A 17,345-nucleotide genomic window follows, 5' to 3' on the forward strand; every position below is an offset into this window, starting at 1 on the left:
CTCAAGAAACAAAATAATTGTCATTTTGAGAGTTTAAAAACATTAATGTAACAAAAGGATGCTGTTATGATACTTTCACCTTATCATTCCACATTTTAGATACAATTCTTCCAATTTAACTACTACTTGCATTCTTATTTATTTTTGTGTCTGTTGCAAAAAAAAAATCTTTTTTCAAAAGCAATTAAGAAAGCAATTAAGAGTGCCCAATTTTCCACTTCAAGCAAATAATATTTTAGTAATCACATAAACCTTGTTTCCATAATGACAATCTATGTTCTTGGCCACACAAGTCCATACCCGCATGTATGATCTCTTTCACTGTCTTTTTCCAATATGCTTCTAAAGTCTTCAATTAACTTCAGACAAATTCCCAGAGGAGTAAAATCACAAAAATGCAACTCCTTTTAAATGCTGAGAGATTAACTAGTCAGGTAGCAAGAGAATGTAATTTTCCTCATTCAGGAACATTTTTTTCTTAATATTAGATTACACAGGAGAGCAGAATTATGACTGACTCAACCACAGGGAAATTTCTGACCTTTGCATCTTGCTGGTCACCACAAAAGCCAAGTAATAAGCATAAAGCCATTGCTTATGGAACCATTTGTTAATGGAAAAGAGTGTGCCTGTAGTTTTAATTAGGGTCTTTCACTTGTTTTCCCTTAAAGGTAACTTTATCTAAGGCAACTATGAGAATATATGATGAATTTTCCAAAATGCAAAGGACATCTCTACATCATTTTTCCCTTTAACTTACAATCCCCTTAAATAGGTCTTTGACTTCAGTGCACATTAAGGCTACAATAACATCCTACTGTAAAAGGCACTAACAAAAAAAAAATTAGAACTTAAATGTGATTCCCTACCCACTCCTGAGTAAGACTGCAGCATTTCTGGATCACTGCTGGTTTCCACACATCCTTTGAAAAACAGCTAATACTGGCTTCCCTGCAACAGGAACTGCCAGGTTGAAACAATGTCACTAAAGTTAGTGTCTAAAATGATCCTTGTGATGTCTAAGTACTGAAAAACTCAGCCTTTCAACGGCTCCATCTAGCTGCTTGAAATTAAATGCTTCACTAAATACATTTGTGCAATCCATAATACAGATCCCATCATGCTAGCAACAGAATCTAACCCATTAAGTATAATACCAAAATAAAATAAAATTTTATCTGAGCAACCCCAAAAGAAAATAATTCTTTGAGGGCATCTCTATCATTCAAATTGCATATATTGCAACTTAAAACATAATTTTTTATCATGAGAAATTGTGAACTGGTTAATTAGACATTCAAGTGTCTGCCTTAGCATATTTAAGAACCAAGGGTAAACACTACTTCAGAAGACAGTACAAAACTCCAGAATTCATCCCCAAACTTTGACTAAGTCAGTCATAAGATGCACTGTAGATAGTGTCCACCACCAAACAGGCTAAGGTTTAAGTGAAAAGCGTAGTTATTTTATTTACATAACAGACACCACTGCATAATATATACCAATAATGCTATTTCATTTAGGGAAAGAAACACCATCACAGATTTAAAAAAACAAGGTTCCCCACTGTAATTGTTTCATTGTAATTGTTTCAGTCTGCTAAACAAACAAACAAACAAAAAAAGCTAAGGGTGCTATCATGAAGCCTTTACGTTGTTTGAAATAAAAATTACAGTTCTAATCCCACATTACTTGGAGAAAAAAAATCTTAGGTAACAAGGGGTTTGGCATGTTTATTTTGAGAACAGTTATTTTGGCTTTTTATAACTCAAAGAAATTACAGGTCTTGGGTTTGCATAACAACGTACCTGCTGGATGCTTTTTAGCTGCAGTTCTAGAAATAAAAAAATTCCAAACCACTAAATTTATCTCAGAGCTCTTGAAGATTTATTGCAATCTGTTCTTAAGAGTGTTGATCCAGCTTTCAAATCCACAGAAAATAACTGTCAGGTTGCTCAAATGAAAACCCAACTGGATGCTAAAGAGATCCAGTCTTACAGAAGAATAGATGTATGGATACAGGCAGCAGGATTATTCATTGAGATTATTAGCACACAAAAAGAACTTGTTGGATTGGATGCTTGAAATGCAAAGTGGGTCAATACTTCACTCAGACAGAAATGAGTGGGTGCTGATTCTGAATACTCTGTCCCAGCCTAATTTAGGCACATACCTCCTGTTCACATTTTAGAAAGATGGAAAAAAAAAACCAACAGTGAAGCTTCATCACAGAAATAATTCATATTTAGAATTCTTGTTAAATTCCAAGTTAATGTGAAAAAATATAATCTAAAAAAAATCAGGTTGTGCTATGGTACGTGTTACCACAAAAATCCCAGAAAAGATGCATTTCTAACGGGCATTCCTCAAATCTAAACTCGTTGTCTAATCACAGTATTCTCAGATGACAACAATGTCTTACAGAAAAATGTCTAAGCTTTCAAAAGAAAGCAAAAGAAAAAAATAAAGAAACCCACAACACACAAAACCTACACAGAACAGCGTAAAGATGCTCATGAAACCTGGCAGAATATAAGGGGTTAACTTAAGACCTTACTGTCAGCACTAACAACATCTGCATGCCCCAGGGCATTTAGAATCTGAGTTATTGGTTCACAGAGATCTTGCCTGCAAAAATCTTGGGCACCTGAAAGATGAAATGGCAGAGAAATAACAGTTTTGAAAAGCCATAACTTGGGGACCTACATTCAAAAGGTAAAACGAGGCTGCAGTATTGAAGTTGTTTTGCAACCTGCCTTAAATCTCAAAATCGACACAGTCTCAGATGTACACAGTAATTCCCGTCCACCTTCCTTCCCACCTCTAACCCATAAATAAGAATTTACCTTGTAAAAACGTTTGGAATCAAGTGAATCTGTGCTGAGTAACCGTTCATAGCTGAGTGATATAGGGCTTCCTACTATGTGTTAACAGATCCTGGTAGTCAGTAGAAAACCAATGCCTGCTGAGTCAGCTTAAGCTCATTAATTCCTTCTCCAGGAGGTTACTCTCCATGTTTCTTTATAGAGAAGGAAAACTTTCTAACCAAGGCAGAGCTTAAGGTCTTCCTGCATTTCATGTGTCAGCACTTCTCTCGAACACTTCTCTTTCACACAAATCAGGAAGATAATTCAAGTGTCAAACTACACAAAACCTCAGCAAAGATGTTCTTAAGTAGGTACTGCTGGTTAATGAAGTACAAAAATTCCTAACCACTGTAACAGAAGGTCACAAATGCAGGACAGAAGGGAGAAATCAGACACAACCAGGATAACTGCAAGCAACTGGAACACAATGACCTACTAGCAAGAGCAACTACTGCTCTTACTGCTCTTAACTGTAATGCAGGGGAATTGTACTTCACCTTCAGTACACCCACCACCAACTGTTCCATCCATCAGCATTCTGTGCCTCTGTAATTGTCTAAAATCAATGGTGTAAAGTCACCCTGATCTCTGATTATTCATTATGCAAGTATGAAATACAATCTGTATATGCATCACTGTCCCTGCCTTCATCTCAGAAAGCTCACAGGTCCTCTCTCCATGTCCTTCTTTCCTGTCACAGCCCTCAGCTACTCAGTATGATTTCCTGCACTCTCTAAAATGTTGACTTGAAGCATTTATTGAGCAATTACAGTCACAACCTGCTCAGCAAATAACACTGGAGAAAACAGAATCCAAGTCCACTCTGTTCTGAGTTGGTATTAGAAAATTAATACTCCTGAAAAAAAAAATTATGGCTGTCATCCATGACAAGTGATGGTTGATTAGCATCCAAACCAGAAGTGGTATAAGAAAATGCCAGCTGTTGCTGGATGAAAAACGAAGTACAGGTCTCCATTTGCAATGTGTCAGAACTTTCAGACACACGACAAACTGAGGTGTTAGTGACTGTATCTGAACTGTGAACACATGGAATTCCTGAAACACCACAAAGCACATCTAATAGGAATACTAGTATAGAGTGCAAGATTCATCCGTACACAGCTTTTGATCAATTCCCATCAATTTCAAATACCTGTCCTTCTTCTAAGGACTACAAGATCAAGCACAGGTTGTAGATCTTCAATAAACTGTTGAGAACAAAAAGTACATCAAAAAATTAAATATGCAAGTGGATTTTAAATGGCCAATTAGGAAGTAGAGGAGATAAGAGTTATGATCTTCTTCCTCCCAGTATAATGGATTAAAATAACTGCAAACAGCTGCAGGAATGCCATAACCCTAGATCTTAAAACCAGTCACTAGTGTTCAGGTCTAAGTGGATTTCACACCAAAAGCCTTCCTGGTATATAGGAATGCACTGAGAACCTGTAGACAGCCTGCACAGTTATGCAGAGAGCCTTTCACATTCTATCTGTCACAATGAAATTCCTACATTACAATGATTACTGAAATATGCAGTGATACATGAAATGCTGAAACAAATAGAACTTCTTAATCTTTCTCTCCACTATTGATAACTACAACATCCTACAAAATCCAAATAGAGACAAGCATCTTATACTACAAAGAAACTAGGTCAAAACAGAGTGACTCAGAACAGAGATGTCAAGTAGTTCACTTGAATTTTAATGTGTAAACCAATGGGTTAAGGAAATTTAGAAGACTATTAGAGCTGTCAAGGTTTGAACAACCCCAAAGCACTGAATTCCCACTGAAATAAACAAGAGTGAGTTACGTACATAGACCCAGCAACACAGCTGACTGAACAGAATTTTATTCAGGAATTGAGCAACACAAACGTTTCCATGTTTGTGAATTCCTTAAGTAAAAAAAATCACCTGCTGTTCCCTAGTACCCAGTTACTGTTCCATCAAATGGGGCTTTATTTACTGCAAAATAAAAATATCTAACACTGCTAGCACTGAACCAGCACAGTCTACTTCAACAGCCTATACACACAAAAAATATAAAAACAGACCATTTAAGAACAATTTTCTAACAAAATTTAAACCTTTCTTATGCGGGGGGTGGTAAAATATACACTGAAGATGAGGCACTCACCACACCAGAATAAAAGAGATTTCACACAGGGTAAGCTTGACTGAGAACAAGTTAAATACTGAAAAACGGAGACTTGTGCCTTGTGATAATACTGCCAGAGTGCAGTGCATAATATATGTGCATTTAAATGCCTAAAACTGCATGAGAAACAGGATGATAAAATGGTAATAATCACGATTGCTCTAGTACCCTTTCAAATTCTAAGTATTCGCAGCTTATATACTGAAATAGTAAAACATGCACATCTGTGCATTTACAAATCCCTGCAAGCGCATCGTTGTAAGAAAAGGGAAAATCTGTAGCAAAAACACGGTGTGTGACTGCAGATAAAAATTTCAGAAAACCCTATCGACACGGACTTTTCGCAGGACAGACTTCTTCCCGAGTGCTCGGTGCAGAGGGTGTGTTCCGCGGTGGGAGGCACCCACCTGTCCCTCACCGCCGGCCGGTCACGGAGGGGCAGCGCCCCGGGGCTCCCCCGCGGGCCGTGCCGCGCCCGGTGCCCGCTGCTCGGCGCTGCCGCCCTGGAGCCGGGGGGGTTCGGAAGCGCCGCCTCCCCTCGCAGCGCACGGCGGGTGCGCGGCGGGTGCGCGGCTCCCCGCGGCCGGACGGCGGGGCCGGGCCGCTGTCCCGCGGCCGCCGGGGCGAGGCGGCAGCGCCGCGGGGCGGCCCCGGGGCCTCGGCCCGCGGACGGGAGGGCGGAGGGGCACCTGTTTGACGACCCTCGCGGGATCGGGCGGAGCAGAGGGCGGCGCGTCCGCGGCGGGGCGAAGAAGCGGGGTTCATCCTCGGGATAGCCGGGGAGGGAGGGCTGCGCGGAGCTCCGGCGCTCGGAGGGGCGTGGAGGAGGGACACGAGGGCACACGCGTGGTGCGGGGCGGCAGGACGGGGCATGGGCTACCGGCACTGCCCAAGCAGCCCCTCAAACTTATCCTCTCCCCTACGTTCACCTGGGCTGCGCGGGGGGCCGCGGCCATCGTGCACGCCCGCCCCCACCGCTGCCCGCCGCGGAAGAGCCGGCCGGCGAGAGCACACCTTACCTCGAAGAGGGGACCGATCTTATTCTTCTCCAGGTAGGCTTGGATCCTGGTCTGCTGGTGAGACGCCATGAAGAGCTCCGGGGGCGGGGGTTTGAGCTTGTCTCCCCCGGCGGCGGCTGCAGTCCCTCCGGCTGCTGGCGGCTCACTCCCCCGCTGCACAAGGGCTGCCACAGCGGGAGAGGGCGGAGGCGCTGCCGAAGTGCCCGGGACGGAGCTAACTCAGGTAACTGGGGGCGGGGGCAGGGAGCCGGGTGCCGGTCTCCCGCTTAGCCGGGCGCGGGGCTGGCTGCCCTCAGGGAGCAGCGGGCGGGCGCTGCCTGGAGCGGAGCATGCTGCAGGGAGGAGAGGAGCTGCAAAGGCGGCCCCCGAGCCGCGCCGCTCCGCGCTGCGTGTGGCTGTCAGTCCGTCTCTGTCTGTGTTTCTGTGCCAGGCAGCGCCTTGGTGACGGGAGCGGCCGCGGCTCGCGCTGCCGCCCTCGCCACAGCGCCGCTGCCGAGGCCGATAGCCGCGGGCTCCTGTCAGCTCCGCGGCCGCCGGCGCCCGTTGACGCCCGGGCTCGGCGCACAAAAGGCGGGAGCGGGGGAAGGGGGAGGAGAGCGGGCGGGAGGCGGGGGCTGCTCTGCCTCCGCCGCTCCCCTGCCCGCCCGGGGACGGGCTTGCCCCCGCGGAGCCGCGGCTCCCCCTCCCCGTCGGCGTGTGAGGAGTCCCCGCCTGGCTCCGGTCCCCCGGGCGGGGGTGAGCGCCGCGGGCCGCCCGGCGAGAGGCACCCCGCGAAAACTTCAGCTGAGGGAAGGTCGCGGAGGAGGGAAACGAGTAGCGCTGCCAGCAGGGAAGGGGGGTGCAAGGACTACAGCCAGCGCTTTTCCTTAATTTCTGTTTAAATTATCTTTGAATCTTAAGATGCCACCTTTCTTATGATGCCAATGAAATTCCCAGTTAGGTACAACGGGCATCTTAGTGGAATAATTGGAGTAGCTATGCAGGTGCATTCTGGTCGCAGGTTGTGTTGAGTTCCAGAAAGCAGCCAAGGGCCCTCGGCCAAAACGCGATGGAGGAAACAAGAAGTATTCTGCTGGCTTCCGAGAGTAGTGAGTTATTGGGTACATCAAAGAATCAGTATTTATTCTGTCTTCACTTCAAGTAATTAGTATCCCACCATTTCTGGAAGCAGGATCATAACCAGCTTTTTTTTTCTCTCTCTCTCTCTCTGTTTAGAGAAGAACAAACAAAAACATGCTTCTTGGGGTTTGACACTTCTGTTCTGCAATAACTGCTTCTGCTGTACTAACATTAACCTGATCGGTAAAAAAGAAAAAAATCTTTTTCTTTAATAGGGATTTTTTTTAAAGACACAAAACAGCTTTGAAGACTATTGGGAACATTTAACACATCTGCTGAATCAGGCTGCCTGTTCCCAATCAAGCAGTGTTCTGCAAATGCGAGAGTACAAGTGTCTCCTGATTCAGAAACCGCTAAAGAAAAGGATGAATTTTGTCAGGAGTCAAAAGATCCTGAGTTCTGCTGCCACAGCCATTGACTGTTGTTTGACTTCAAAGTCCTCCGTGCTGACCTAAACCTCAAGCTTCTACCTAGAAGGAGGTCAGGTGTAAGTGTATTACAAAGAGCTTGCAGCGCATCCTGTAGTGTAAGCAATGGCCTGGAGAATTCTTTAATGGTTTGCTGGAATGTGCTCATCCCAGTCTTACTGAGGCAGTGTTTGTTTCCATAGTAGTCACTTAAAAATGGCACATTTTTTTAATTTGGATTCTTAGTGGGTAGTCTTCTAAAATTCATATCAGCTCAGAGTTTTAGTGGATCTTCTTCAACAAAGTACTGCCTGGTGCCACTTAAATAATATGGTGCTAAGCTAGTTTAATCAGCCTAATGAGGATCATAAGGGTAATTGCTGGTGATGCATGTTCTCTGTAGTGGCTCTAACGATTCCTATCAGATGAGGATGTTTGTAAAATTTTATAAATCTCACCAGAACCCAGACTGCTCCAATAAATAAAAGCCTCCCACTTTGTAAAATGATGCCCCCCTCTCATGATGCAAAAATGAGAATATAGGTTTCTATAGCCCTAGAGAGCCTGATTTCTCAAAGTAGCAGCACTTCCAGACCTGCTGGCATGTGGCCATATCAGGACCTGCAAACTGTCACTGCTTTGTATAGACCAGGAAGAGGACTGAAGAAAAGAAACAAGACTGTCAGCAATATGAATAGAAAAAAGAATTTATTAAAGGAGGTTTTAAAGATCACTATCTATGGTTGCATATTGTACAATCAGATGGATACCAAGATCTCACTGTTAAAACCTCAGAGTTTTGAGGATTTCTGTGTTTTGGTTTGTTTTTTCTTTCTTCCCACTGAATGGCTGAATGGTTGAGGTTGGAAGGGACTGGTCCAAGCCCCCTACTACAGCAGACTCACTTACATCTCATTGCCCAGCACTATGTCCAGATGACCTTTGAATATCTACCAAGGATGCTGGATATTTTGGTGTCCATTGTAATTCTTGCTTTCTTTTTCCCTAGACCATTTTTCCTTCACTTAATTCTCACCCAATCATATAATCTAGATTTTCCAGTTGGCTTGGGAGACACAGTGGCAGTTCTGCTGTGGCTGGGAAAGCTTCCAAGGCCAGATGCAGAACTGACTTTCTAAACAGACACGTCTTGTGAGCTCCCTCAGCTCCCATGAGACTTAAGTGACAGGTTATCCCTTGATATGGATTAGGTACTTTAGGGAGACATGAAAACAGTTCCTTACCAAGAGCTTCTTGTTACTGTTACCTAGTTGAAGGTCTTCAGCAGTTCCCTGACAGTAAAGCCACCTGAGTGCTAAAATATGGGAGTTCAGGCATCTCCTGCAGAGAGCACAGACTGAGTGACATGGTATAAGAGGAAAAGGAACTTCACTGATAGCACTCTATTCTCTTTTTTCCCAAAAAAGCACTAAAACTGTCACTAGACTTAAGACATGCCACACCAAGATAGCAATCAATAAATACATGTGATTTGCAAATGAGCACAGAAAGTTGGATATGTCTCTGCTGTCCTCTTAGTTGTTAGGAGAAAAACATTTTTAAAATTTAAGGTATTCTAAGTTTTTAAAACTGGTATTAATAGCCTTCTAAAAATAACTTTCATCTTAATACTAAAGCAAAAAATCTCTTGGATTAAAATTACTGATTTAGGCATGCCTGAATTTTTGTTACTTTTAGCAACCTTTTTGTATGAGCAGCTGAACACTAAATTACTTTACAACCTAAGTAATAAAATATAGTCTCTATATTGTGCTTTGCTATGGTTCTGGTTTCATTTCATGGATATTTTTCTTTCCGGAGCAGTATACAGCATGCAGATCTATAGAGCACTCAGCAGTGAACTGCAAAACCAGAAATGACTGAAAGAATTTGCACAGAGCCATAAAAAAATGAAAAATATCCCAATTTTAAAATATATTCACCTCACAAAACAAGATTCTCAAAAACAAGGAGAAAGAGTCAAAAGAACAGGGCTAATTTTAAGATGCTCATGACCACACTATTCAGTTATTATCCTGTGTCTGTGCCTGTCATATCTGAACTCCCTGCTTCTTACCATCGTTTGTTGGTGGCTTTCTCACCTTCCACTCTTTTCTTCGAGAGAACAGTGTGCATTTTTTGATAGGTCATTTCTGTTTTGACATACTCGGTTCAAGGACTTCACTAGAGTAGGGACCCATTAAATACTTCCATAAAATTCTACATCATTTCAGTCCTGCCATCCATTTTTCAGGAATAAGTTTGCTGCAGTTCCAATGCTGAGCGCTGAATTTTCAAAGTTGCAGTCAGTTGCAGTACCCATTCATCATTGCCAGAGTTAAGTTACCCAGGCTTCACATGCAAAGGTGTTCTTCTGGAGTCAGAGCTGCCACTGCCTAGCAGAAAAGGAAACTGATGACTTGGCTGGCTGTAAAGATACTCTGTGGGTCACAAATACTGAGTGCCAAGTCAACAGTTTTTTCCCTTCTGGCTAAAATTTGATCCATATGCTCTGTACGAAGTTTATTTTTTGAGATGGCATCTGGAGTACAAAAGAGACATTACAATCTAAGAGAAATATAGTAGCAATATATGAATTTATTACAAACCTTTAAATGGCTTTCTAGTTCCCATTAAGTGCTTTATGTCTCAACTGTCAAAAATAGTCAGAAATTCCTTAACAAACCTTTCAAAAACAATTACAGAGAACAGAAAAAGTAGCAGGCACATTAAAAGAGCTAGCATTCATCAAAACATGGCGATGTTTTCCTTAGAAAGCTTTTTCTTTTGTCAATGTTTCCTTTCATGTAATAACTCTATAACAAAGTATTCTTCTTCCGTTACTGTGAATGTTTCTATTGAGTTTGATATTCTATGCAAAGTCATTATCTGCTTCATGAAGAGCTAAAAGCCGTTAGTCAACAGCTGACTAAATGCAGTTCTTAAAGTATCCTTGTACTTTTAAAAAAATGCAATTGAAGTTACATCCAGGAGAATAAAATCTCTGAGTCCCTGCACTTTATAAATGAGACATTATTTTTTATTGCCAAAGCATGGCCTTGGAACATTACAAACCCGTGTTGTAAAATTTTCTAAAAAAGCACACATGCACACACACACTGGCTCAAAATTGCAGTGCGCCAAACTATTTAAAATGATGGTCTAGCAGTTCCTTACCTAGAAAGCAGTCATCTTGCTTTTTATTTAGTATTCCCCTAAAAATGGATCTGCTCAGATGGCATGTTCTCAAAAGAAATTGAAGCATCTTACTGTATTATGCTGAAATATCCAATTTACCTTTTATCCCATATCAAGTTAACTGACAGAATTGGGAATAACATCACTGGAGGGGTTATTTTGTACACTTAGTTTTGTCTGGTGGGTTTTTTTAAATATACTCAGTAAATTATAATGCATCCACGAACTTGAATTTAAACTATGTCAAATATCCTTTCTTTGGTTTTCTGTTCACACCAAGATAGGAGACATACATCTTCAAAATCTGGACTTGACCAAAACTTGTTGTAAAGAGCAAGGATTTCTTTGTATCTTCATTCTCATAGAGGATTCAACCTGTGGTTTGGATATTTTGTCCCTTACACGTTGTGATCTTGACCACAAACAGCCTCTGTGGTAAAAGATTTCCTATTCTCTGCAGGGCAGAAGGCTTTTGGGAACTTGAAAGTTTGCATTATCCTCAGGCTCTCGAAAGGACAAGAACAAACCACTGGAAAATCCAAGATTCATAAACCCCCACTGTGCTTAAGGAGGATGAGTGTCTGCCTCTTTGACTCCTCCTATTCTCAGATGTATTCTGTAATCTGTTTTCATGTATCATTTTCACGTTCCTGCTTCCAATGATTTGTTTGGGAATGCTCTCATCCTATTCAGAAAAAAAATTCCATCTCAACTTAAAGAATTTAGCTCATATCATATTAGCAATCCAACCATTAATAGAAATCGCTACTATTTCAAGCCTTTAGTGCAGCTTATATCCATTTTTAGCACCTTTATGGTTGTCTTCTTTCTGTTTGGCTATACATTAACATAATACATAAGTAAAAGTAGCAGTGCTTATGAGAATATTGGTAATAGAGTTGGCTGTATATATTGAATACATTTCAATGACAAATAATGCTCTGAGAATTTACTCTTATTTGCATTATGGAAGACTGCAGACAGGCTTCATTCAGAAGCCAGCTGCAAAGCAGAACTCTTAGTACCCTCCTGGAGGTGGATTGGCCAGGTTCATATTTGACTTCGCTGACACCCAGGGTCTAAAGTAATTAAATAAACTACTTGCAACACCTACTGACAGTTACAATCTTCTTCCTTTCTGAGGGATAAAACTATTAATTTAATTACTTGGTAGTGACTAAGAATATAAAACGTCAACCCTTCAAAAACTGTTCCTTTCCCCTCCTTCTGTATCACTGCCAGAGCACAGACCATTTTTTCTGTGCACTGTTGGCTTTCTGGTAGTGTGGATGGCAGCAGGGACTGAACCAAAACCTTTTGGCATGTCCTGCTGTCCCAATAGTCTGGTCTAGTTCTTCTAGCCCTCGACTAGTAACTAATACTATGCAGACCAGCCACTAGAGGGGAATAAAGAATCATACTGTTCTGACATAGGTTACCACATCGTGAACTGCTTTGCAGGGACATTTCAGCCATGGCCACAAACAAGTGCTGAGTCTGACTCAGCTGGCAAGGCTGCTTCATGCTGCAGCCATTACATTTGTATTCAGACAGCAAGTTTACTTAAGGGTCTTTAAACCTATAATATGTTTGTACACTCATTGCATAATTATTATAAATGTTTGTATTGCCAACTGTATCCTAATTACTTGCAGTGGTAAAGTTATGTAGGCTCTGAACCACCAAGCTCTTCAGCATGTTTTATTAGCTAAAAACATACATCCAAGTTAGGTTTTTCAGGTGCTAAAGATAAACATATTTGAAGTGTTTTGCTAGATGATGACGTTTTCAAGGGCAGGAAGATGTGGCCATCAGAGGAGATCAGTCACAGCTAACTAGCCTAGGAGGACTGTCAAGCCTTAGATGCCTGTAAGACCCTCATTTGGGAAGCTACTGAAAGCAGGTACTGGTACTAAAGCTGCTGAAGAGTGAGTGAACCTGTGCAGAAGCCAATCTAGATAGCAGAAGTATAGGACAACTGATTTTCAGATGGTTGAGTTGGCTCTTATCTACACAACTTCGACTTCTCTGCTCAACAGTGCAAGTTGAGATTAGTCAAGGATTCTTATTACCCATCAGGAATCCCCAGAACATAACAGGAGGCTGTTTTGCAGGCTGGTTTTTAATACCAGAACAGACCTAAGAATGAACAGGATTATATTAAACGATCATACCAGTAATGTCATCTTCCAACACTTAAAACAAAAGAAGCAGTTCTAATCCAAACTCAGCAAGAGATACTCTGAAATAAAATTTAAATCTTTAAATTCCACAGTTTCAAGGCCTCTGAACTCCCCTTCTCTCCTGCCTACTTTCCTGACAAAAATCTGTGATCTCCAATAACTCTTTCTTTTAATAATGAAGGCAAAGATTCTGCTGTAGCCGTTTGATTGCAGGAAGTAGAGTCAGGAAAAAAAAAAAATCACACAAAAGGAGTAGTGGTAAAAAAATATATGAGTTGGCAATGCCGCCGTATCTTATTTTCCAGGCTTAATAGAGCTGGATTCGAAGACAATATCCAGAGACAAGAGCTTAAAAATGGAAAATTTACTAACCTAAAGATTCTTATCTTCACACAAAAATCCAGGCAAAGAGGTATGTATTGCTTTTTAGTAAGAGGGAGGCTAGCAATGATCCCATTTAATTTCCTGTAGTAGGAAGCTTAGCAACTATTCAGTAATAATATCTCCTTAGGTTATTGCTGCCTACACTTGGAGGGATGTGAAATTAGAGGAAGTCCTTGAAATATTAATGCCAATGCCCATTACAGTCCTTGAAGAGGGAGACAAGGACATTGGACTGAATGTGCCATTGAATGCTTGCCCTTGGCAGTGTTTCAACCATCACACACACATCTGATTCTTTCTAAAGTGGAAAAATTCTTGGCTTGGGACCCATCCCCTTGGGTTGTTTCTCATGGAAAATACTGGACACAGGGTTACTTCATCATGACTGATTTGCTTAATTGGAAAGAGAGAATGATATTTCTGCTGCGAAAGTAATTGGTGTTTAACATTTTTGCATCTAACTTCTTTCAGAAAGTTTCAACTGATTTTCCTAAAGCAGTATGTGCACACGTCTTCATAGGCTGATGCCTTGATAGTGAGTTGTATTTTCCACCTGATACTCCAAATCTTAGCCATACAGCTGTCTCCCACTACCAAGTATGAACTTATAAAATAATATGAATTACAATAAGAATATACATCAGACAATTTGAAAAAATGTAATTGAATTTGTCTCCTTTCTGAAAATAAAGGGAAAAGGTTGGCTTGTTGTTAGTAACATGACATCCCTAATAACATTTTAAAATGTATTTTTAATCTAGGATTAATTTTCCAGCACTTGATAAAGCAATTTAAATTTCATAAGCTTCATTGTCCTAAACAATTCGGAAATAAAGGATTATCTGCAGCAAAATTGAAAGGCTCATTTGGAGACCAGCTATGTGCCTAAGCTTTTTTAATGAAAATATGTAGACAGTTATTTTGCTGGAAACTTTTTTCATGCAAATAGAGGGATGTATTGTCTTTTTCACAGAAATATTTTAGCTTAAGTCATGTTCTTATCAGGAAACTTAAATTCCAGACTGTATATAAAAAATAATAAGTGGGTTGGTACCAACTTTCCCTCAAAAGAAAAAGCATGGAAATATAGACCACATAAAAAGATACTAATTCAATGCTTATAAACAATACGTCAATCAACTGTTAACTGTGTTTTATAAGAGTGAGTCAAGATTCTACTTTTTTGGTAATCACTGGCAGATCTGCTTTAAATCTTCTTACTAGAGTGTTTACATGAGTTGGACCACAGTTCTATTCTGGTTGAATTTCTGAAGTCAGTCCTGAAATTCTTGTCTGAAATATTCATGCCAATTGACCCATGTAGAGCTAATGTGGGTTTTTCATAATGTGCTGTAGAAATTTAGTATAGTAGGTTTCTTTACAGCAAAAACTGTTTTCTAATTATCAGGTAAGTATTTGTACATGATTTACAAAAGTTAAGCATTTGTACATGATTTACAAAAGTGTGATTTAGGGACTTCAATGCATTACCAAAGAAAAGCATAAGAAATTTGTCACAATTTTTCCAGCTTTCAAGGCTTTTCAGCAAATTCTGTAGAGAAGAGATTTTTTAAGTAGAAACAGGGATACTCACAATTGTGAATTTATATGATGACTTTTTGATGATGTCTAGATGATGGCACAGAAGCTGTAAAGACATGGAGAGAAGCATAAAGACTAACTGATGGGGAAACCACTAAGGGAGGTGACTGTATCTACATAAATACCATGAGCAGAGTGAGTGAGAAAAGTGCTAGAATCAAGCATTGTGCCACATTAATTCGCTGGAGAATGTGGAAAGAGTTGTAGACCAGATATCATGGTTCATTAGAAAAAGATATCTGCCAAGCTTGCTGTACTATGCTATGATGACAGTTTAGTCAAAATGACAAAGTGAACAACACATTTATCTATTTGTACCTAGGAAGGGAAGAAAATATTCCAAGAGATTTGGAATCACACCTGTAAGACAGAGACTGAGAATCAGTATCGGGTCCACAGTAAAGATAATGGGTAAAAAAACAGAAAACCTGAAGCTTTGAAAAGGATTTTTAAAATTACATTTCTGCCAGTTTTGTTGGTGCAGCCTTTTTTGTAAGTAGCAATATGCTGCACTTGAGGGGAAAAAAAAAAAACAACCATGAATGAGCTGTCTGTTCATACCAGAGAAAATGTAAGAAAGATAACACTATCATCAACATATTGTGAGCATGTACAAAAGTTGCTATTACTGAGCTTTAGGAAAATGGTATTTGGAACATTTCAAAAGGTTTAGAGAATCAATTCAGATAGTTATCTGGACTGATACAGAGATGGAAGTGGTGGTGAGCATTCTGCTAAACAATTTATCCACAAGCCCATTCAGGAATGTAGTACCTGTCTTAATCATGTTTTTCCTATTTCTTTCCCCCCGTTCATTTCTTATTTAGAATTTATGACTATTATCGAGAGTTTCTCAAAAGAGATGAGTGCATTTTCTTTTAGAGTAGATGAGTGCATTATCTATTTCATTATTGTTTATTAGTAAGGATGCTCTTCAAATTCTATAAGAATGTGGGGGTAAAAAAGAAATAAAGATTATTAATTTTTGGAACCTAAGTACATCACACAAAATAATCCAGATGTTCACTAACAATGTATTTTCCTACAGAAAAATCAGTATCTCTCTCTCTTTTCCTACTTTCCACTGAGTTTTCTGTTTAGTCAGTAAAGGCTTCTAACATACCCCACTATCTCTTCTACCTTTTTACTTTGGAATATATGAAGCATTCCTGCCACTGAAAAAGTTCTGTATCCCAGGATCTACCCTAACTATTCTCAATCCAGACACTAACATGGGTTTCAAGGATAGGAATATCAGTTTTAGTTGCTTTAGGGTTTGTTATGTCCTCATCTGCTTTATGCTGAAACATTTGTAATTAAGATACTTCTGTGTATCTTCAAAGAAGTCTCTCTAAAGATACTTCTGTTCTGTTTCTGCAGATGTGTTGTTTCAGTTCAATTATAAAGACATTCATGAGCTTCAGTACAACTTTGTTCCAATGACATTAGGAGATATTTCCTCAGAAGATTATTGATTTAGTCTTCTGTCTCCACCACTGGTAAAGTTTTGTTTTGGGGAATCACCATTTCTGCCTTTCTATTCAAGGTCCTTAAGTCAGAAAAATAATTATTTGTCACATAGCAGCTCTATGGAAAGAATTAATGTACTGCAAGTGTCCTCCTCCATCATGAAGCTCCATTCACTTCTGCACTAGTATTGAAGTTGCACTGATGTTCAAATCCTTCAATCGTCCTTTTCTCCACCATTCTTTTCTAGAGTGTTTTAATCTCAGTTACTGCACTTATTCCCTCTTTGTGTCCTCATTTACCTGTTCCATAGTCTGCAACGATTGAAAGTTTATATTCTGCCTCGTTCATTGGAATGTTAATATTTGGGATATTTCTCCAAATCATTTATTTGCTAGCATCCCAACAAAATGTTTACTTATTTTTAGCTTACAAATGAATGTCCAGTTGTTTCATTATGCATGACCATAATGACATTATGCAGAAATATATTTTCTTTATAGAGTTATGATTGACTGGTCCAAATTGATGAGTTGTTTTTTACTTCAGTGCATTTTAACAGGGATATACACTACCATGAGTTAACAAGTTACATACAGTCGGTTTCATGACAAAGCCAAATCTCCTGAAAACAAACCTTTTTCCTTAGTTTAAAGTAAAATAGCAATAAGAAATATTATCCTTGTAGTTAATGTTTCTTGCTATCTGAATAAACTGCTGTTTCAAATATGAAACCCCTTTCCATCATAACCCCCATTTTATACAAGTACATTCCAGCCAAAAGCTGGATAGCATATGGACATCTTCTCCAGATTTTCTTTCAATATATCAAAATACCAACCAAAAAAACCCACAACGTTATGTTTCAAGATTCTGTGGTTCCAATTTCTGAAAGACATTGAAATTACTTCTACCTCCTATGAGGATAATACCTAA

At 40.1% G+C, this 17,345-nt stretch overlaps 1 protein-coding gene and 1 long non-coding RNA gene across 2 annotated transcripts in view; one reads left to right on the plus strand and one right to left on the minus strand.

Annotated features, from left to right (window-relative positions):
* CUNH8orf34 (chromosome unknown C8orf34 homolog) overlaps positions 1 to 6,495 on the minus strand; it is a 149,888-nt gene extending 143,393 nt beyond the window's left edge. Inside the window, exon 1 of the mRNA XM_066180355.1 lies at positions 6,050 to 6,495. Within this exon, the coding sequence (XP_066036452.1) occupies positions 6,050 to 6,118 (69 nt within the window). The 5' untranslated portion in view covers positions 6,119 to 6,495. The remainder of the gene's footprint in view (positions 1 to 6,049) is intronic.
* Positions 6,496 to 6,640: 145 nt separating this feature from the next.
* Positions 6,641 to 7,920, plus strand: LOC136287580 (uncharacterized). The gene is made up of 2 exons (XR_010720180.1): positions 6,641 to 7,149; positions 7,265 to 7,920. It is a non-coding gene; the product is annotated as an uncharacterized lncRNA (long non-coding RNA).
* Positions 7,921 to 17,345: the final 9,425 nt, after the last annotated feature.

The sequence above is a fragment of the Chamaea fasciata genome, unplaced genomic scaffold, assembly GCF_029207755.1.
Source record: "Chamaea fasciata isolate MVZ Bird 193981 ecotype frontalis unplaced genomic scaffold, bChaFas1.0.hap1 SCAF_1, whole genome shotgun sequence".
Lineage (NCBI taxonomy): Eukaryota > Metazoa > Chordata > Aves > Passeriformes > Sylviidae > Chamaea > Chamaea fasciata.